General features: G+C 47.5%; 1 protein-coding gene across 1 annotated transcript in view; it reads right to left on the reverse strand.

The window, feature by feature from the left end:
• Positions 1-1,158: 1,158 nt before the first annotated feature.
• Positions 1,159-21,304, reverse strand: part of LOC309326731 (polyunsaturated fatty acid lipoxygenase ALOX15B-like) — a 38,146-nt gene continuing 18,000 nt past the window's right edge. Inside the window, exons 3-14 of the mRNA XM_081835686.1 lie at positions 20,768-20,849; positions 16,877-16,999; positions 14,428-14,531; positions 13,522-13,694; positions 12,510-12,653; positions 11,954-12,157; positions 9,943-10,029; positions 7,362-7,531; positions 6,436-6,557; positions 4,576-4,676; positions 3,203-3,373; positions 1,159-1,552 (exon numbers count right to left, since the gene is read on the reverse strand). Coding sequence (XP_081691812.1) covers positions 1,373-1,552; positions 3,203-3,373; positions 4,576-4,676; positions 6,436-6,557; positions 7,362-7,531; positions 9,943-10,029; positions 11,954-12,157; positions 12,510-12,653; positions 13,522-13,694; positions 14,428-14,531; positions 16,877-16,999; positions 20,768-20,849 — 1,661 coding nt within the window. The 3' untranslated portion in view covers positions 1,159-1,372. The remainder of the gene's footprint in view (positions 1,553-3,202; positions 3,374-4,575; positions 4,677-6,435; positions 6,558-7,361; positions 7,532-9,942; positions 10,030-11,953; positions 12,158-12,509; positions 12,654-13,521; positions 13,695-14,427; positions 14,532-16,876; positions 17,000-20,767; positions 20,850-21,304) is intronic.

Genomic DNA, 21,304 nt, shown 5'->3' on the forward strand with positions numbered 1-21,304 from the left:
TTCTTCTTTTTGTGTATTCAGGTGTAATTTTTAATTTATTCTTTCTCTGTCATTTTCAAAATGCAATAAATTTGTTTGTTTGTTTGTTTTTACGCAGCATTTTCTGCCTTGACCTGAAAGCAGTTCATTTGCAATCCAGCATCCACAAGCTCTTACTGGGTGGGGAGTTATTCTTTCGTTTTGTTTTTGCATTTTGCATTTTTATGTTGTGAACTGCCGCGTGGTCTTCAGATGACGGGCAGTATACATACTTAACAAATAGCAATAATAATATTTTGAAGTCTTACTGGAATCAAAGGGACACAAAACCCACAATGGGTTTAAACTATGTACGCTTGAAAATTGAGTTTTTCGTTTGGAAAATCCGCTAGGGCGCAAAGCTATCTGGATTGACGTTTTTTTCCTTTTCACAGACTGAAATGGGTTTGGGTTGCTGTTTTGTGTGTGTGTGTGTGTGTGTGTGTGTGTGTGTGTGTTAATGACCTCCCCATGCGTTTTTGTCTAAACATCTCTAACCACCACCACCCCACTGCTAAATGGAAATAAAACACAGCTCTGCGTTCGAATCACGCTGCCAAGCGCCAACCTGGCTGTCTGCAAGTGGTTCTTCCCTCTCCAAACCCCTGATCCCATTACGGCACGAGGGAAAGGAAGGGTATGAAATGATACAGGAAATGTAACATGAAGGAGAAGCTTCAGCTGGCCTCGCCTCCGCAAGGAAGAGCGCAGCCGCTGCAATTTCCAGACTAGTCCTAAAGGGCAGCCCCACGCAGAGCGCATTACAGTAGTCCAGACTTGAGCTTGCACGAGAACATAGGAAGCTGCCTTCTGCAGAGCCGGACCGTTGGTCCACCTAGATCACTTCTGCCTACACTGGCTGGCAGCAGTCAGACACCAGAGATTAAACCTGATACGTCCTGCACAGAATCATAGAATTGGAAGAGATTCCCAAAGGTCATCTGCCTACAATTCTGTGATTCTAAGGAGCAGCCCCAAACTGCACCCCTGCTCCTCCAGGGAGGATGCCGCCCCAATCAAAACAGGCACTTTATATTTTGTGGATCTCTTTTTTAAAGGGTTCTGTGAATCTTCAAGTTGCATGCTGCCAGCCTGAGCCTGCCTGCTGCAGAGGTCCTGCCCTGTGTTTACAATCGCACTCAAAGAAATCTCTAGTGATGGGGGGCTGCGCTTCTGTTTCTCCATAAACTCAAAAGCAGCCTTACCCCAACCGGGTGCCCTCCGGATGTTTTGGACTCGGGGGCTGGTGGGAGTTGTAGTATCGAGCACCCGGAGGGCGCCGGGTTGAGGAAGGCTGCACCGCAGCAGAGTAAGTGTGGTCTGGAAGCACGCACTGCGCTGCAAAACCCGGCTTCTATATACACGTGCTGTTCTCGATGTTGTCTGGGCAGAGGTAGGTGTAAGGAAACTTCATCGACTTATTCCTGGTCTTGATTTCTTCGGAAATGTGCGCCAGGCGCTCTTGAAAAGCCGTTATGAGCTGCTTCGGTTCCTCCTCGACAAAGTGCTCGTCGTCGTATTGCCCCAGAGGTCTCTGCAAACAGGAACAGAGAAAGAGATGCAGGGTCATTTTAGTTTATTACCAGACGTCCAGGACAGATCGTGAAGCTGAGGCTCCAATACTTTGGCCACCTCACGAGAAGACTCCCTGGAAAAGACCCTGATGTTGGGAAAGATGGAGGGCACAAGGAGAAGGGGATGACGGAGGACGAGATGGTGGGACAGTGTTCTCGAAGCTACCAGCATGAGTTTGACCAAACTGCGGGAGGCAGTGGAAGACAGGAGGGTCTGGTGTGCTCTGGTCCAGGGGGTCACAAAGAGTCGGACACGACTAAACGACTAAACAACAACACCAAATGTCCCCGTTTCCCGGGGACAGTCCTGGGATTTACAAATCTGTCCCCGGACAAAATCCGTCCCCGGATTTCATTTAATGTCCCCGGATTTATATTTTAAGTGTTGTAGATTTTTTAGTAGGGAACAAACGTTGAATGAATGGTATAAAGAGGTGTGGGATATAGCTATTCATGATCAATATGCAGGAGAAATGATTTTGAGGAGACATGAAAGGTAAACAACTATTTTACTTCTAAAAGACAACTGAAGGCGGCCCTGTTTAGGGAGGTTTTTAATGTCTGATGCTGTATTGTTTTTAATATTCAGTTGGAAGCCGCCCAGAGTGGCTGGGGAAACCCAGCCAGATGGGCGGGGTGTAAATAATAAATAATTATTATTATTATTATTATTATTATTATTATTATTATTATTATGTTTGCAGAATGTGTACTGTTAAAACGGAAAGAGGTCAAACCATCGCAAGAGGTGTTGAAATTTTGGGAGGTTGGATAGTTACAATGGTCTCGGTGGCGGGATGCGCATATTTTTATTCTTATTTATTTATGATTATTACTTTGTCAAAATAAAAGGTGTGGATGAAGAGGGTGGAGCAGAGACAGACAAAGGGAAGCAGTCTCAGGTTTCTTGGGACTTAGGGAGCTGTGGGAAGGAGCAGACCTTCAGTCCTTGCAGCTGCCTCATTGGGGCAAAGAGTTGCTGTGCTCACTAGGCCTGGTCTCCTGAGCTTTGAATGAAGCGAGCTCACTTCACTGGTGAAATGTGATTTATTGCTGACCTGGTGGCTTAGGCTGAGACGTAGCTGTCAACTTACTACTACTACTAATAATAATAATAATTTATTATTTGTACCCCGCCCATCTGGCTGGGTTTCCCCAGCCACTCTGGGCGGCTTCCACAGAGACCAAAAATACACTAAAATGTCACACATTAAAAACTTCCCTGAACAGGTCTGCCTTAAGATGTCTTCTGAATGTCAGGTAGTTGTTTATCTCTTTGACATCTGAAGGGAAGGCGTTCCACAGGGCGGGCGCCACTACCGAGAAGGCCCTCTGTCTGGTTCCCTGTAACCTCACTTCTCGCAATGAGGGAACCGCCAGAAGGCCCTCGGAGCTGGACCTCAGTGTCCGGGCTGAACGATGGGGGTGGAGACTCCCCTTCAGGTATACTGGGCCGAGGCCGTTTAGGGCTTTCAAGGTCAGCACCAACACTTTGAATTGTGCTCGGAAACGTACTGGGAGCCAATGCAGATCTCTCAGGACCGGTGTTATGTGGTCCCGGCAGGCACTCCCAGACACCAGTCTGGCTGCCGCATTCTGGACATTCTTACCATGTCAAAATTCTCGTTCCGCAAGACCCAGATGACGGCGAGGACTTGGCTGGTGGTGTTCATCTCGGGGACGATGTCCAGGTACTCCTTCGGTGTCACTGGGGCTTTAACGTCCGGCGGAGGTTTCCTCATGGACGATGGCAAGTTGGGCATGAATGCACCCATTTCAAACTGCAGCCCAGGGGAGGACAGAAGAAAGTTAAACAGAGTCTGCAAACTCAGCGCATATCTGTTGATTTAAAAGCAGAAGAACATAACACTCCTCCTTTCGGTTGTTGTTTCGTTTTACTATCCCCAAAGATCAGAAAGGATCTTTTTTGTCAGGCAGCCAGACAAATTGCATTGGTTTGGGGTTTTTTTTTGCATTTTGCAAAAGTCGAACTGCAGTGGAACAGAAGCACCGCTGTGACCAGCACATTTCGGAGCTGGAAAGATGAGAAGATAGCTACGAGGGAGGACTGGCATTAGAAATCATTGGACAATGCAGAGATGGCAAGACTGACCGGGAAAATCAGAAATCAGGAAGATAGAACTTCAGTAGAGAATGGAGCAAACATAGAATGTACTTAAAAGAAGACTAAACACTTGAACTCTCTGGCGGGCTTTAAATAACTCTTGCAATGACACAAAGACTTTGGATAGAACGGAGGGTTGTAATTTGGATCAACTTATAATATGTAGTTGATAAAGTTATTTAACTTTGCCAACAAAGGTCCGTATAGTTAAAGCTATGGTTTTTCCAGTAGTGATGTATGGAAGTGAGAGCTGGACCATAAAGAAGGCTGATCGCCGAAGAATGGATGCTTTTGAATTATGGTGCTGGAGGAGACTCTTGAGAGTCCCATGGACTACAAGAAGATCAAACCTCTCCATTCTGAAGGAAATCAGCCCTAAGTGCTCACTGGAAGGACAGATCCTGAAGCTGAGGCTCCAAGACTTTGGCCACCTCATGAGAAGAGAAGAAGACTCCCTGGAAAAGACCCTGATGTTGGGAAAGATGGAGGGCACAAGGAGAAGGGGACAACAGAGGACGAGATGGTGGGACAGTGTTCTCGAAGCTACCAGCATGAGTTTGACCAAACTGCAGGAGGCAGTGGAAGACAGGAGTGCCTGGCGTGCTCTGGTCCAGGGGGTCACGAAGAGTCGGACACGACTAAACAACAAAGTTATTTAAAGAACCCGCAGAGGGAAGTCCAAAGATTCGGAAGAATCTCGTGTTCAATTCTAATATTTCTAAGAGTTTTATTTGTGTGAATGAACTTGTGAAACCAAAAAAAGAGACGAGAGTGTTTCAGAATGGAAATCAGCGCCTTTAAACATTCCTGACACAGATACTCCATGCTCAGGCAAGTAAGGAGAGCAGATTCACTTACCTGCCCACTGTTCACCGCTGCGTGGTGGGCTGAGCAGGTGAAGATCGCCATGGTCAAAAACTTGATGAGTTCCGGAACAGAGCGGATGGAGGAAGGGATGCCTGGAGGGAAGCGAGAGGACAAGTCCTTTACAACAGGTATCTTCAACCAAACGGAGAATCATAGAGCTGTAACTTTGGAAGGGGACTGTGAGAGCCAGCGAGTTCAAGCCCCGGCCATCTTTTGCCCAAACCCACCAGCCTGGGATTTAACCCAACCACGCATCTTGGGTCCCACTTTTTTTCTTTTTTCTTTTTTTATTAACGTTCTTATGTCACATATGTATACACTATCATATTACATTACAGGGCATATTATGGTATAATTTCCAACATGTATACAAAGTTTATATATCAAATTATGTACCTAAATAAAGACAAAACAAAAAAAACACACAAGACAATGCTATTTCAAAATAGCTCCAGCGCTGTTGGCGTTACGGAACTTCAGTAGGGAAAAGGACAGAGACAAAACTAGAATCCGCCTGCTGTTGGCTCTGGCGCCATCTAGTGTTGGACTCCCTGGCTTCCATCCAAGGGGGAAAGCTCAGTAACTCTGATTTCCTTTAAAAACAACAAAACATTTGGCTGCCCCCCCCAAACAAAAATCTCGTCACTCCAAGTCCCTCAGCTTCTCCTTCTGCCCCCCCATCAACTGGAGGAAAGGGCCTAGGAACCTGATCTACAGCTTTAACTGGCAGGGGTCTGGAGACTCTGCTGTTACACACTGTAATAAACAAAAATCTGCCCTTATTCCCTTATGGGGGACACAAGAGCCCTTATAGAGTCCTTTGCAGGTTCTCCATCAGTCGGAGAAAAGAGCAGAGGCCAACCAGAGAATATTGAGAAGCAAAGCAGCTAGTTAGCCTGATCTTTATTGATCTGTTGCAACAGGGTGCTCCCCTCACACGCAGGAAAGGAGGAGGACCCAGAACCCAGGTGTACCTGCCCTTATATAGACATTTTAAATTGCCAGCCCTGGAGTCCAAGACCACCCCGAGACACATCATACCTACATCACACGAAGGGCGGTCTACAACAGAAATCTGAGCGCGTTGTTTACCTCCTGTCTGGCAGGTTACCTGTTAATGCTCACTTGATTGGATACCCTGGGAAGCCTGGCTAGTATTTTGTAATGATAAATGCTTAGTTCCTGAGCCAGGTCACAGGCTCACCCTATTCATACACGGACATACCCTTAAGACAGGATTTGTGAATGAAAAGACAATGGGGAGGCTTTTCCATTTTCCTTGACCTTGCAGAGAAATCATTTGGTCAGTTTGGGAGTCAAAGTGGTTCCAGGGCTGTTTTCCTGTGCTGTTTCAGACATGTGGTTTATATATTTATGTACGTGTTTGCTTGGTACATTTATGAACATTTATTATATATAAGACCTTAATTTTTTTATTGCAACACCCTTCAAGCACCCCCAATCTAACTGCAGCTTCCTTCATGCGTTTTCACACTGTGACCTGCATTGGGGCTCAGACATGGCTGAAGAGCATAATAAAACAGGTGTGCGTGCTAAATGCACATTCTTGCCTTGCAGCGGGTTGGACTAGATGACCCTGGGTGTCCCTTCCAACTCAACAATTCTGTGATTCCATGAAATGGTGCATCGCAGCTGACTGCACACAAGAGGTATTGTTAGCCGTGTGGCAGCGTTACGTTTTGCGCTCCTCCTCTAAGTTAAGGGGCGTGAGTGAAAGTGGATACCTTTTATAGGCTTCCCCAAGTGTGATGGGCTGTCTAAACAAGTCCCGAAGGAAGGAAAACAGTGAGCAGAAAAAAGAAGCAGCAGGAAATGGGTTTGGCGGAGTACCTGATGACCGCTTGGACAGAAAGCCCTTTGTGAAGATGTCGCAGATCCAGGCCTGAAGCTCGTAATCTCTCTGGACAGACAAGTTGCTTTTGTAGTACAGTTCCACGATGCCAGAGACAAAGCTGTGGGGAAAATGAGAAGTTAGGCCGGCTCCCCAGACAGGCTGTGTGCACAATACACATTTAAAGCACATTTAAAGTTCACGGCATCCTGCAAATAATCCTAGGAGCTTAAGGGTGCTGGGAATTGTAGCTCTATTAGGCGGGAACTATAATAACAATAACAACAACAGCAACAACAATTTTCCCAGCCACTCTGGGCGGCTCCCAACAGAATATTAAAACATCAAACATACAAAACTTCCCTAAATGGGGCTGCCTTCAGATGACTTCTAAAAAGTTTATTTCCTTGACACCTGATGGTGGAGCGTTCCACAGGGCGGGCGCCACCACCAAGAAGGCCCTCTGCCTGGTTTCCTGTAACCTCACTTCTCGCAGGGAGTGAACCACCAGAAGGCCCTCAGCACTGGACCTCAGTGTCCGGGCTGAATGATGGGGGTGGAGACGCTCCTTCAGGTCTACTGGGCCTTTGAGGCCATTTAGGGCTTTCAAGGTCAGAAACAACACTTTGAATTGTGCTCGGAAACATCCTGGGAGCCAATGCAGATCTCTCAGGACCGGTGTTATATGGTCTTGGTGGGAATTACCATTCCCAGGATTCATGTCTGTGTCTGTGCACTACATGGGCTTTGATGCCTTGCTCTTGAGTAGCAGCTCTCCCCACCCCATACATGGCGGCAAACCACTCTGGAAACTGGGAGCAGAGTTTGAGATCAGGCGTGCACAGGCAGGTGGGCATGGGGCTGATGTATGAAGAAGACTCCAGCCATTCCGCTGAAAGCACACAGCGAATCCTGTTTCTCTTACCTCTCGATGGCATCCCATATCTTCAGCCCGTCGTCCCTGTAGTAGTAATCGGCAAGCGAGCCGACTCCTCGGGCCTCAATGTCCTCAGGGAGGCACAGATCCGTGTAGGTCAGGTTGTCCAGGCACTTTTTAAGAAGCACAGCTAACCCTCGGCGCCCGGTCGCTATGGCCTGCGGCGGAAAACGGGTGGGGAGGAGAGAAGACCATTCAGCACACTCCCAAATGAGGCACATTGAATTCTGCCCCAGCTGAAGTTTCCAAACTATTTTCAGAGGCAGCCCTGTGTATAATCTAACACTTGCCAGTGCTGATCTACAAGTATAGACTTGGAAACAATTGCTATAATTTAGGTACCTTTGGTCATATGTGGTGGAAGTGTCAGGTAACAAAAACTTTCTGGGTGATGATATATAATGAAATGAAAAAATTGTTTAAAATAACATTTGCTTAAAAAAAACACCAGAAGCTTTCTTATTAGGAATTATAGGTACCGAGATCCCAAAAGACTAGTAAAGACTGTTCATGTACGCGACAACAGCCGCACGGGTGTTATTTGCCCAGAAATGGAAGGAAGAAACAATCTTGACCAGGGAAGAATGGCAGACCAAGTTGATGGATTATGCTGAAATGGCAAAATTAACTGGGAAGCTCGGGAACCAAGAGGACAAGAACTTTAAAAAAGAATGGGAATCTGTTTATAATTTATTCAGGAGACCATTGCAAACAGATGAAAACATTAGCAGGATTTTAATCACACTTGTAATGTAACTGCGGGAGGCAGTGGAAGACAGGAGTGCCTGGCGTGCTCTGGTCCAGGGGGTCACAAAGAGTCAGACACGACTAAACAACAACAACAAATGTAACAAAAACTATGGACAATTTAGATGGATAAAAAAATGTGTATTATGGACTGATTCATATTAGGACCCATGGAGGGGGTGGGGGGTAGTCGTGAGCTTCAGAGCAAACTCTTTATACAGATTTTTAATTGATTTTGTTATAACTTTATATTTTTAAAAAACCAAATAAAAACTAATTTGCAAAAAAGAGAGAGGAAATAATTGCTATAATTTAAATTGGGTTGTGGGACGCGGGTGGTGCTGTGGGTTAAACCACAGAGCCTAGGACTTGCCGATCAGAAGGTCGGCGATTTGAATCTCCCGTTGCTCGGTCCCTGCTCCTGCCAACCTAGCAGTTTGAAAGCACGTCAAAGTGCAAGTAGATAAATAGGTACCGCTCCGGTGGGAAGGTAAACGGCGTTTCTGTGCGCTGCTCTGGTTCGCCAGAAGTGGCTTAGTCATGCTGGCCACATGACCCGGAAGCTGTGCGCCGGCTCCCTTGGCCAATAAAGTGAGATGAGCGCCGCAACCCCAGAGTCGGCCACGACTGGACCTAATGGTCAGGGGTCCCTTTACCTTTTACTAAACTGGTTTGTACCCTGTTAACTTGTACTCAGAGCACATCCATTGAAACGAACAGGCTTAAGTTAGCTACATCTATCGGCTTCTGAGTAAGACTAACCTGGGATCGATCCCCAATGCTTTTAAATCTGGCAGGGAGGCCTATGGCTCAACCTGCTCACTCCCTTGGGAGGAAACTTCAAATCTCCCCATTGAAAAGGATCTAGGAGTCTTGGTTGACCACAAACTTGACATGAGCCAACAGTGTGACGCGGCAGCTAAAAAAGCCAATGCAATTCTGGGCTGCATCAATAGGAGTATAGCATCTAGATCAAGGGAAGTAATAGTGCCACTGTATTCTGCTCTGGTCAGACCTCACCTGGAGTACTGTGTCCAGTTCTGGGCACCACAGTTCAAGAAGGACACTGACAAACTGGAACGTGTCCAGAGGAGGGCAACCAAAATGGTCAAAGGCCTGGAAACGATGCCTTATGAGGAACGGCTAAGGGAGCTGGGCATGTTTAGCCTGGAGAAGAGGAGGTTAAGGGGTGATATGATAGCCATGTTCAAATATATAAAAGGATGTCACATAGAGGAGGGAGAAAGGTTGTTTTCTGCTGCTCCAGAGAAGCGGACACGGAGCAATGGCTCCAAACTACAAGAAAGAAGATTCCACCTAAACATTAGGAAGAACTTCCTGACAGTAAGAGCTGTTCGACAGTGGAATTTGCTGCCAAGGAGTGTGGTGGAGTCTCCTTCCTTGGAGGTCTTTAAGCAGAGGCTTGACAACTATATGTCAGGAGTGCTCTGATGGTGTTTCCTGCTTGGCAGGGGGTTGGACTTGATGGCCCTTGTGGTCTCTTCCAACTCTAGGATTCTATGATTCTATGATTCTATGAACCTCCTCCTTTGGGTTCTGTATCCTTAAACCAAACCGGGCAGCCTTCAAAGGTAGGGCACCCCCAGAACAGAGGACTGCCCTCAGAGCCCTGCAAAACAGAGAGGCACCCCCAGAAAAGATTCCCCAAGTCAGCTGCGAATCACCCTGTGGTCGAATGGGTAGGATGTGGAAGAACAGAGATCACCGTATGTCCTGGGGCCTGAAGAGCTGGCCTGGAAGGCATTCCACGGTGGGTTCACCAAGCATTCCTCCAAGGGCGTCCCACGAGTCTCCCACTTACCTTGTCAAAGGTACCTCCTTGGCTGATAAGGTAGGTTCTGGCCAGCACGTTGATATGGATGGAATAACGGAGGTGAGGAATCAAAAGCTGGAGGGGGGCGAAAGGGAACACATGTGATAATAATAATAATAATAATAATAATAATAATAATAATAATAATAATTTATTTGTACCCCGCCCATCTGGCTGGGTCCCCCCAGCCACTCTGGGCGGCTTCCACAGTGACCAAAAATACTAAAATGTCACACATTAAAAACTTCCCTGAACTGGGCTGCCTTAAGATGTCTTCTGAATATCAGGTAGTTGTTTATCGCTTTGACATCAGATGGGAGGGCATTCCACTGGGCGGGTGCCACTACCGAGAAGGCCCTCTGCCTGGTTCCCTGTACCTTTGCTTCTCGCAATGAGGGAACCGCCAGAAGGCCCTCAGCGCTGGACCTCAGTGTCCGGGCAGAACGATGGGGGTGGAGACGCTCCTTCAGGTCTACTGGGCCTTGAGGCCGTTTAGGGCTTTAAAGGTCAGCACCAACACTTTGAATTGCGCTCGGAAACGTACTGGGAGCCAGTGTAGGTCTTTCAAGACCGGTGTTATATGGTCTCGGCAGCCTCTCCCAGTCACTAGTCTAGCTGCCGCATTCTGGATTAGTTGTAGTTTCTAGGTCACCTTCAAAGGTAGCCCCACGTAGAGCGCATTGCAGTAGTCCAAGTGGGAGATAACTAGAGCATGCACTACTCTGGCGAGACAGTCCGCGGGCAGGGAGGGTCTCATCCCGCATACCAGATGGAGCTGGTAGACAGCCGCCCTGGACACAGAATTGACCTGCGCCTCCATGGACAGCTGTGAGTCCAGAATGACTCCCAGGCTGCGCACCTGGTCCTTCAGGGGCACAGTTGCGCCATTCAGGACTAGGAAGTCCTCCACACCAGCCCACCCCCTGTCCCCAAAAAACGTGTAAGGATGGGGGGGGGGTTGGTGTCTCAAAGTACGCAGAGACAAAGGTCTTGTAACTGAAGTCATAGCATGCTCTCCCCCTGATTCGCAGCCCCTCCACCCCTCTCAAGTCCAATCCCGGACAACAGCCCTTTCCCCCTCCATGAATTATCCCAGTCCTCTTTTAAAGCCTTCTAGATTCTTGGCCTTGACTACCTCCTGCAGGAACAAGTTCCACAGTTTAAGTATTCACTGCATCAAGAAGGACTTTTTTTTATTTGTCCCCAATCTTCTAACTTTCAGATTCACGAGATAACCACAAGTTATTTATTTTTTTTATAAGAGGGGGCAAAGTTTTCTTTCAAAGCCATCCAGGCTGGTAGCATCGCTGCCTCCTCTGAGAGAGAGTTACAGATAGGTAGCCGTGTTGGTCTGCCATAGTCAAAATAAAAAAATTCCTTCCAGTAGCACCTTAAAGACCAACTAAGTTAGTTCTAGGTATGAGCTTTCGTGAAGAAGTGTGCATGCACACGAAAGCTCATACCTAGAACTAACTTAGTTGGTCTTTAAGGTGCTACTGGAAGGAATTTTTCCTCTGAGAGAGGCAGCCTTTTCCCCCAGATGGGGTTCGTTTGCTACAAAAGATAAAAGAGGATATCGAAAATATCCCTCCCCGTAAAGGTAAAGGTAAAGGGACCCCTGACCATTAGGTCCAGTCGTGGCCGACTCTGGGGTTGCGGTGCTCATCTCGCTTTACTGGCCGAGGGAGCCGGCGTACAGCTTCTGGGTCATGTGGCCAGCATGACTAAGCCGCTTCTGGCGAACCAGAGCAGCGCACGGAAACGCCGTTTACCTTCCTGCCCGAGCGGTACCTATTTATCTACTTGCACTTTGAAGTGCTTTCGAGCTGCTAGGTTGGCAGGAGCAGGGACCGAGCAACGGGAGCTCACCCCGTCGCAGGGATTCAAACCGCCGACCTTCTGATCGGCAAGTCCTAGGCTCAGCGCCACCCATGTCCCTATATCCCTCCCTGTACTTGCCGCTAAATGCCCCAAACTCCACCCCTCTGGGCTCTCTCACCTTGTACAGGGGGTGACACATGGGGAGCTGCCTCAGTGTCGCCACCGTAAAGACTTCCGCCATCAGATGTCCACGGAGCAGGTGGGTGTTCACCTCGTGGATGTGGAATTCGGAGTTTCGCACCCAGGTCTTGGCTAAGGTCCATATCCACTCTTCGTCGGTGGGTAAGAAAATGGGACTTTGGGGGCCTGGGCGCTGGCTCAGCTGGAAGAGGGAATCACAACGGAATAAAAGATGCAACGGCAAAGGAAGGTGTCTTCAGACTGTCTAGAACAGGGGTCAGCAACCTTTTTCAGCAGGGGGCCGGTCCACTGTCCCTCAGACCTTGTGGGGGGCCAGACTATATTTTGGAGGGGGGAAATGAACAAATTCCTATGCCCCACAAATAACCCAGAGATGCATTTTAAATAAAAGGACACATTCTACTCATGTAAAAATCCGCAGGTCGGATTGAGAAGGTGATTGGGCTGCATTCGGCCCCCAGGTCTTAGGTTGCCTACCCCTGGTCTAGAAGACAGGCTGAATTTTTCCCTGTTTGTTTTTTTTTAATCGTTACCTGGATGGCTAGAGGAATGACTTCTCCAGAAGGCTTTTGGTGCAGCAAACACAGAGGGGCAGCAATGTATTGCTCGTTGCCATTCACCAGGATGGTAGGGATACCTTCCAGCAACTTGTAATCTGCTAGGTAAATGGTTCCTTTCTGAAAAACAGAGTTGGAGCGGGTTGGAGAAGCGAGGAAAATTTGACTCCCATCTGACGTCAGCCCGCCCAGCATTTTGGACTAAAGTTGCCATCATCCCCAGCCATCCACCTCCTCTGGTGACGGCTGCATTTTTGGTTCTTTAGAACTATTTTGGTTACCGTGTTTTTTGCTCTATAAGACTCACTTTTTCCCTCCTAAGAAGTAAGGGGAAATGTGTGTGTGTGTTATGGAGCGAATGCAGGCTGCGCAGCTATCCCAGAAGCCAGAACAGAAAAAGGGATTGCTGCTTTCACTGCACAGCGATCCCTCTTGCTGTTCTGGCTTCTGAGATTCAGAATATTTTTTTTCTTGTTTTCCTCCTCCCAAAACTAAGTGCATCTTGTGGTCTGGTGCGTCTTATAGAGCAAAAAAATACAGTACCTGCCTTGGATACTATTACTAGAGAGGTGGGCTATGGATATTTTAGACATACAGTGGTGCCTCGCAAGATGAAATTAATTCGTTCCGTGAGTCTCTCCGTCTTGCAGTTTTTTCGTCTTGCGAAGCACGCCTATTAGCGGCTTAGCAGCTTAGCGCTATTAGCGGCTTAGCGGCTATTAACGGCTTAGAAAAAGGGGGGGAAGGGGGAAAACTTGCAAGAACTCGCAAGACGAAGAACTTGCAAGAACTCGCAAGCCCATAGGGAAATTCGTCTTGCGAAGCACCTCAAAAGACGGAAAACTCTTTCGTCTAGCGAGTTTTTCGTCTTACGAGGCATCACTGTATATATGCATAGAGAAGGGGACACACACACACACACACACACACACACACACACGAATGTGGCTCTGCAATACAGCCAATGAGAAGGAGAGCAATGAACAACCTCCAACTCTTCCTTGAGGGTAGTGGATTCTCCCAAAGGCCCGGCCACCATCTCCTGGGTCACGGGGAAGTTTTCCGGGATCTTTGTGCATTTCCGGATCAACACAGGGTTGATTCCGTTCAGATACTGGTAGCCGAAGAAATCGTCATCTTTCCAGTGCCTGAACACATACTCTGGAGAAGGGAAGAAAGAGAGACACAGATCGTTGAAAGCCTGCTGGAAAAGAAGCGCTTTTGCCAATAATAATAATAATAATAATAATAATAATGACAAGCTGCTAATTCTGGATGGTTTCCAACAGAATACAGAAACACAGAAAACACCTGACGTTAGAAACTTCCCTAAACAGGGCTGTCTTCAGATGTCTATGGAAGGTTGTATAATTGTTTATCTCCTTGACATCTGATGGGAGGACGTTCCACAGGGCGGGCGCCACCACCGAGAAGGCCCTCTGTCTGGTTCCCTGTAACCTCACTTCTCGCAGGGAGGGAACTGCCAGAAGGCCCTCGGAGCTGGACCTTAGGGGGCTGAACGATAGGGGTGGAGGCGCTCCTTCAGGTATACTGGGCCAAGGCCGTTTAGGGCTTTAAAGATCAGCACCAACACACTGAATTGTGCTTGGAAACGTACTGGGAGCCAATATAGATCTCTTAGGACCTGTGTTGTATGTGGTGCCAGCAGCTAAATCCAGTCACCAGTCCAGCTACCACATTCTGGATTAATTGTAGTTTCCGAGTCACTCTAGTAAAGCTCATCAATGATGGTGCCAGGTGAACCGCCCCGGGGAAAGGATTCCACAAATAGGGAGCTACCACCGAAAAGGCCCGTTCTCATATTGCGACTCTCCGGACCTCTCATGGAAAGGGTTTGCTTTGAAGAGAGGCAGCTTCCTCAGCCCTCACTGACCTGTGGCAGAGGTGTGATAGAACCAGAAGACCTTGCGAATGTCCTCAAGCTTCTCCCAGGAGTAAGGTTTGTCCAGGAAGCCCTTCATTTTGGCCTCAAACAGCCTGAGGAGGAGACGCAGAAAGAGAACTTGTCAAGGAAGAGGCATGTCATTACAGAGGAGGAGGAACAACTGCCCTTGAGCAAAGCTTCCTTGTACGCATAGTGCTGCCAACTCTGGCTGGCAGCTGCTGTCCAAGGTCTTGTGCAAAGGGAGGCGGCTGAACAGACCAAAGAAAGGCTTTCTTCACATCTTGCATCGTTAAACTAGGGAACTCATTGCCACAAGAAACAGCGATGCCCACCAACTTCATACCTTCCAAGCGCCCCGGGAGAAAACAGGACATCCCATTTTTCCCCCATGAGATCTCGGCAGCCATTTTGGGTGCTGTGATCTAGCGTGCCCTTGCACTGCGCTGTCGCCCCAAAAAGTACCTTATCAGGATGAGAGCAAGGCACAGGTCATGTGACTCATTTGGGAACACGTCCCGGAAGATGAGCGTCCCAGTTTTGAATGGGGAAAAGTTGGAAAGTATATAAGTTGCAATGTTGGAAAACAATCTCCAGGGGTCTTGAGGGTCAAAGCCGATAGGGTTTGGAGTGTAACCACCCTTGGAGGGTCACACATCCCACTCCTCCCGAAATGAATAGGTTATATTATGTAATATTTGTACGCAGGTTTTTCAACAACCAAGCCAAGGTCCAAGTATCTCACCGAGGCATCAGAGCCTTAAAGAAATCAAAACAACCACCTAAGACTGAATCCATATTTTTGACTAGCAGGGGAGATAAAACCTTCCTTTGCCGAAGTCATCTCCAGCTTAAGAAGTGCTCACAGGCTCATACAACAAGAAATAATATTTACAATATACTGGACCCCATTACGTTTCTTTTAAAAAGGGCTATCTATGGTATCTAACTGTTGGAGATGCAATAGGGACAAGGCTTCTCTAAAACATAAGTTTTTTCATTGTTCTAAATTGAAAGATTTTTGGAAGAAGTTCTAGTTACAGGTAGGTAGCCATGTTGGTCTGCCGTAGTCGAAACAAAATAAAAAAATTCCTTCCAGTAGCACCTTAGAGACCAACTAAGTTTGTTATTGGTATGAGCTTTCGTGTGCATGCACACTTCTTCAGATACTTTTGGTAGAAGGTAACTGAAACTGAAACAGGGACATGGGTGGTGCTGTGGGTTAAACCACAGAGCCTAGGACTTGCCAATCAGAAGGTCGGCGGTTCGAATCCCCACGACGGAGTGAGCTCCCGTTGCTTGGTCCCTGCTCCTGGCAACCTAGCAGTTCGAAAGCATGTCAAAGTGCGAGTAGATAAATAGGTACCACTCCGGCGGGAAGGTAAATGGCGTTTCCGTGCACTGCTCTGGTTCGCCAGAAGTGGCTTAGTCATGCTGGCCACATGACCCGGAAGCTGTACGCCGGCTCCCTCGGCCAATAAAGCGAGATGAGCCCAGAGTCAGCCACAACTGGACCTAATGGTCAGGGGTTCCCTTTACCTTTACCTTTAACTGAAACTATCAACAGAACTGTATGGAACAACCATACATTTAGAGAGCAAAATATCCTCTTGAACTATATACCCAGCACATGGAACCTTACAAAAAGACAATATGAGTGGACTCTCTGTGCTTTCACCACAGCAAAAAGACTGATACTGATGAACTGGAAAAAATAAATATGCGCCTCCCTTCTACGATTGGATTGAAGACGTATACAAGCTCGCAACATATGAACAACTTGCATTTAACGCAGACTTGCCATGGACAAACTCAAAAATATTTGGAATCCACTCTTACAAATAGTGTAATAGGTTGAGATCTGGTGAAGTACAATAACAACCTTGTAAAATATAGTTTCCCTCCCCTCCTTTATTTTCCCTTCTACATGGGTTTCTCCTTTTCTTTTTCTCTCTTTTATTTACGTCTCGCCATGTTTAGGGCATGGGACACAGGTGGTGCTGTGGGTTAAACCACTGAGCCTGGGGCTTGCCAATCAGAAGGTCGGCAGATCGAATCCCCGTGACGGGGTGAGCTCCCGTTGCTCGGTCCCTGCTCCTGCCAACCTAGCAGTTCGAAAGCACGTCAAAGTGCAAGTAGATAAATAGGTACCACTCTGGCGGGAAGGTCAACGGCGTTTCCGTGTGCTGCTCTGGTTCGTCAGAAGCGGCTTAGTCATGCTGGCCACATGACCCAGAATCTGTACGCCGGCTCCCTCGGCCAGTAAAGTGAAATGAGCACCGCAACCCCAGTCCAGTCAGGACTGGACCTAATGGTCAGGGGTCCCTTTACCTTTATGTTTAGGGCGCATATAATTATATACTTTTTGAACTTTCAATAAAGATGTTTAAAGGAAAGAAAGAAAGAAAAAAGAAGTGCTGGCAGGTTATGCAAGACTTACGCGAGGGTCCCACGCCCGAAAAAGGCAGTGGTTTTGGGGAAAGAGTACTGGATATTGTACTCCATCGTCATGTCTGTATCGATATCGGCACAATATGGAGTTCCCGGGATGTATTCCTTCCACCTGTGTAGATAAATTGATAAGAGAGAGGGAGAATGAATGAACGATGGACAGGCAGTCCTGTGAACGGTGTTTGCCAATGAGAAATTCCTACAGAATGCCGTGAGGCAGAGATGCATTTTAAATAAAAGCACACATTCTACTCATGTACAGGTCCTGTATACCTGAAGGAGCGTCTCCACCCCCATCGTTCAGCCCGAACACTGAGATCCAGCGCTGAGGGCCTTCTAGCGGTTCCCTCATTGCGAGAAGTAAGGTTACAGGGAACCAGGCAGAAGGCCTTCTTGGTGGTGGCGCCTGCCCTGTGGAACGCCCTCCCAGCAGATGTCAAGGCAATAAGCAACTATTTTACTTTTAAAAGACAACTGAAGGCGGCCCTCTTTAGGGAGGTTTTTAATGTCTAATGCTATATTGTTTTTAATATTCAGTTGGAAGCCGCCCAGAGTGGCTGGGGAAACCCAGCCAGATGGGTGGGGTATAAATAATAAATTATTATTATGATATTAATATCATGTAAAAACATGCTGATTCCCGGACTATCCTCCAGCCGGATTGAGAAGGCAATTGGGCCGCGTCCTGCCCCCGGGCCTTAGTTGGCCCACCCATGGTCTTGCCTTTTGAGGTCGCCCATCTGCTTTGCACCTCTGCCGTTCCTGTGGCTCATAGGAGGAATGCCTAGGAAGTTCTAATAAATATAAGTCCAGCGTTATGTGGTTTCAAGTCCCCTGAGGGTCTGATGGTGCAGATTAGGGCAAAAGATGTAGAGGAAAGGATTTGGACGACAGCTTTAAGCTACACCTGTCCCAGTCTCCGGCCCAAGGATGAGGGCACGTGCCCTTCCTTGTATGTCAAATAGCCAGGCTTTATTCCAGGGCAGGCTCAGCAACAAGTGAAGAGCAGGAAAAAGCCCAGAGATGCAGCAAGGATCAAAGCACGAGGAGAGGAGCTTCAAGGTTCAGGGACAAGGCCAGGGATACAGATCAGAAGCTGGGAGCAGCTGAGACTGCACAGGAGTGTGAAGTTGTTCCGAAAATCAGCCCTCCCTGCCCATCATGCTTTTAAACAGAGATTGTCCGGCTACTCAAACACATGCATGCCACGTACAGTGGTACCTCGGGTGAAGTACTTAATTTGTTCTGGAGGTCCTGTTCATAACCTGAAACTGTTCTTAACCTGAAGCACCACTTTGGCTAATGGGGCCTCCTGCTGCCGCCGCACCGCCGGAGCACGATTTCTGTTCTCATCCTGAAGCAAAGTTCTTAACCTGAAGCACTATTTCTGGGTTAGCGGACTCTGTAACCTGAAGCGTATGTAACCTGAAGCATATGCAACCCGAGGTACCACTGTAACTGGGAAACAGAGGCAAAGCAACTGCTTATATGCATTTCTGAAAGCCGGGGGCCACTCCCCCTCCCAACGCGATTGGCTGTCTAAAGTTCCAAACTGCGAATTACGACTCAGAGTTCAAGGGCCAATGGCAGAGACCCAAATCCTGAAACGTTCTGTGATTGGATATCATGTAGCGAATCAGAACACAGGAGCTCAGAATCCTTAGTCCAGACACAAGCTTTAGCAAACACAGACCACTGAATACATAACAGGAGTGCAGAACAAATTGCCTGGTGGTGGGCATGGCGGCTGTTTGAAGGAAGGCAGGATTTGGCCCGTTGTCAGGCCCCATCTGCACTCTGCGATCAAAGCGCTGGGATGTCATTTTGTACTGTCATGGCTCCCCCCCCCCCAAGAAATCCTGGGAACTATGGCTGATTAAGGATCTTGAAAGATGTTAGGAGACCCCTGTCCATAGCTGTCAACTTACAGATTTGAAAATAAGGGATCAGCAGCCAAAGTAAGGGATCAACAATTACTTTGATAAAATACATATTTTGTTGCGTGCAAATGGCTTTAGATACCTATTAGGTCCATAAATTACCATATAGCATATATTCAACACAAAAAACAGCAACAATTTGTTGTTGACAAAGGACAGCTGGATATAGAAAGGGCCCGATTAACTTCAGTAGCTTATTTAAGGGACATCATCAATAAGGGACAGCAGCGGGACATGGAGCTAGAATAAGGGACTGTTCCGCCAAATAAGGGACGCTTGACAGCTATGCCCCTGTCTGTTCCCGTCACAGAGCTGCAATTCCTAGAGTTGCCTGGGAAAAGGGATTGACTGTTAAGCTGCTCTGGGAATCGTCGTTCCGTGAGAAGGACAAAGAGGGCTGTGGGAGTGTGTGTGGCAACAAATCTATTCTACAAAGGCAAATTTTTAATTTTGGCCCCACCCATTTTTGCCTCTGGTCCCGACCACCACATGCACCTACCAGGTCGGCTTACCACTTCGATTGACAGAACTGGCACCGCTACAGGTGCCACACAATACCTGTTTTCTGCATTTATAAGAACTAGGTCCTTTCGTGTGGTAGCACCTACACTTTGGAACTCATGAGATCAAACAGGCACCTTCGCTTTACTCTTTCCGGTGCCTGCTAAAAATGTTCTTATTTAGTCAAGGCTGTGGGTTAAACCACAGAGCCAAGGGCTTGCCGATCAGAAGGTCAGTGGTTCGAATCCCCGCAACGGGGTGAGCTCCCGTTGCTCGGTCCCTGCTCCTGCCAACCTAGCAGTTCAAAAGCATGTCAAAGTGCAAGTAGATAAACAGGTACCGCTCCGGTGGGAAGGTAAACGGCGTTTCCGTGCGCTGCTCTGGTTCGCCAGAAGCGGCTTAGTCATGCTGGCCACATGACCCGGAAGCTGTACTCCGGCTCCCTCGGCCAGTAAAGCGAGATGAGCGCCGCAACCCCAGAGTCGATTACAACTGGACCTTATGGTCAGGGGTCCCTTTACCTTTACTTTACCGACAGATAACTTTAATCTGTTTTAGTATTTTAACTTTTGTATGTGTTACAGTAGGGTTGTAAATCTTGGTTTTATTGCCTTATCTTTTTGTATGCCATTTTGAGGTTTGTTTGTTTTTTTACAATCAAGAGGTGTATAATTTTTATGAAAGAAAGGAAAGGAAAAGGTGGCTGCCGTAAGTTTTCCCAGAAGTGAATGTGGCCTTCAGGTTTGACCATGTTCTCCATGCCTGATGTAAGGATACTTCTGGGTAGTTAGATTTCAAACACTATGATAGCAAAATTAACACATGTGATGAAGATACCTCCTGCAAAACAAGAACAGCAACAATCATTGCTGCTCCTCCACCTGTTGAGGAATGAAGGTAGGTAATAATAATAATAATAATAATAATAATTTTTATTTATACCCTGCCCTCCCCAGCCAAGACCGGGCTCAGGGAGGCTAACAAGCAATAATAAAAACAAGTTGAACGAATACAACTTAAAAACAAGATTAAAATACAACATTAAAATACTGAAACATTAAAATATTAAAATGCAGCCTCATCACAGGAGGAGAAAGGAAAAAGAAAGAGGGGGAGGGGATCAAATTGGCTCCAAGCCAAAGGCCAGGAGGAACAACTCTGTCTTACAGGCCCTGCTGAAAGAAATCAGATCCTGCAGGGCCCTGGTCTCATGAGACAGAGCGTTCCACCAGGCCGGAGCCAGAGTAGAAAAGGCCCTGGCTCTGGTTGAAGCCAATCTAACTTCCTTAGGGCCCGGGACCACTAGGGTGTTGCTATTTATGGACCTTGAGGCTCTCCATGGGGCATACCGGGAGAGGCGGTCCCGTAGGTACAAGGGTCCTAGGTAGGCCGTCCTAGGTAGGTAGGTAAGTCTCTCTGTACATTTGTTCTCTACTCACCCATATTTTGTATGACTCAGCACCAGTTCCTCACGGCGGTGCCTCCGCTGGAGATAATGAGTGTCGTCCGCTGGTGTTTTGGCTGTACACAAAAGGAAGAAAAAAGCCAAGTGGTTTTTACACTTTCCCTGGCTTTCCCCAATTTTTCACATTTCTCCACTTTTTACACATCCTTACGGATGTGGGAGATAGGCAGTCAAATCTAACAATGCACGTTCTTGCTAGTTAGCGTGTGAAAGGGTTAATACCATAGAGCTGTACTGCTGCCGACTCAGACCATAGAAATGTAATTGGCAGAGAAGGCTCTGTGTGATGTCATTTCCCCTCCTCTCCTGGGAGGGAAGAAGCAGAGGAGTACAGTCGTACCCTGGCTCCCAAACGCCTTGGGAGTCGAACATTTCGGCTCCCGAATGATCGAAAACTGGAAGTGAGTGTTCCAGTTTTCAAACGTTCTTTTGGAAGCCGAACATCCGATGGAGCTTCTGCGGCTTCCAATTGGCTGCAGGAGCTTCCTGCAGCCAATCAGAAGCCGTACTT

This window comes from Podarcis erhardii, assembly GCF_964252035.2.
Source record: "Podarcis erhardii genome assembly, chromosome: 13".
Lineage (NCBI taxonomy): Eukaryota > Metazoa > Chordata > Lepidosauria > Squamata > Lacertidae > Podarcis > Podarcis erhardii.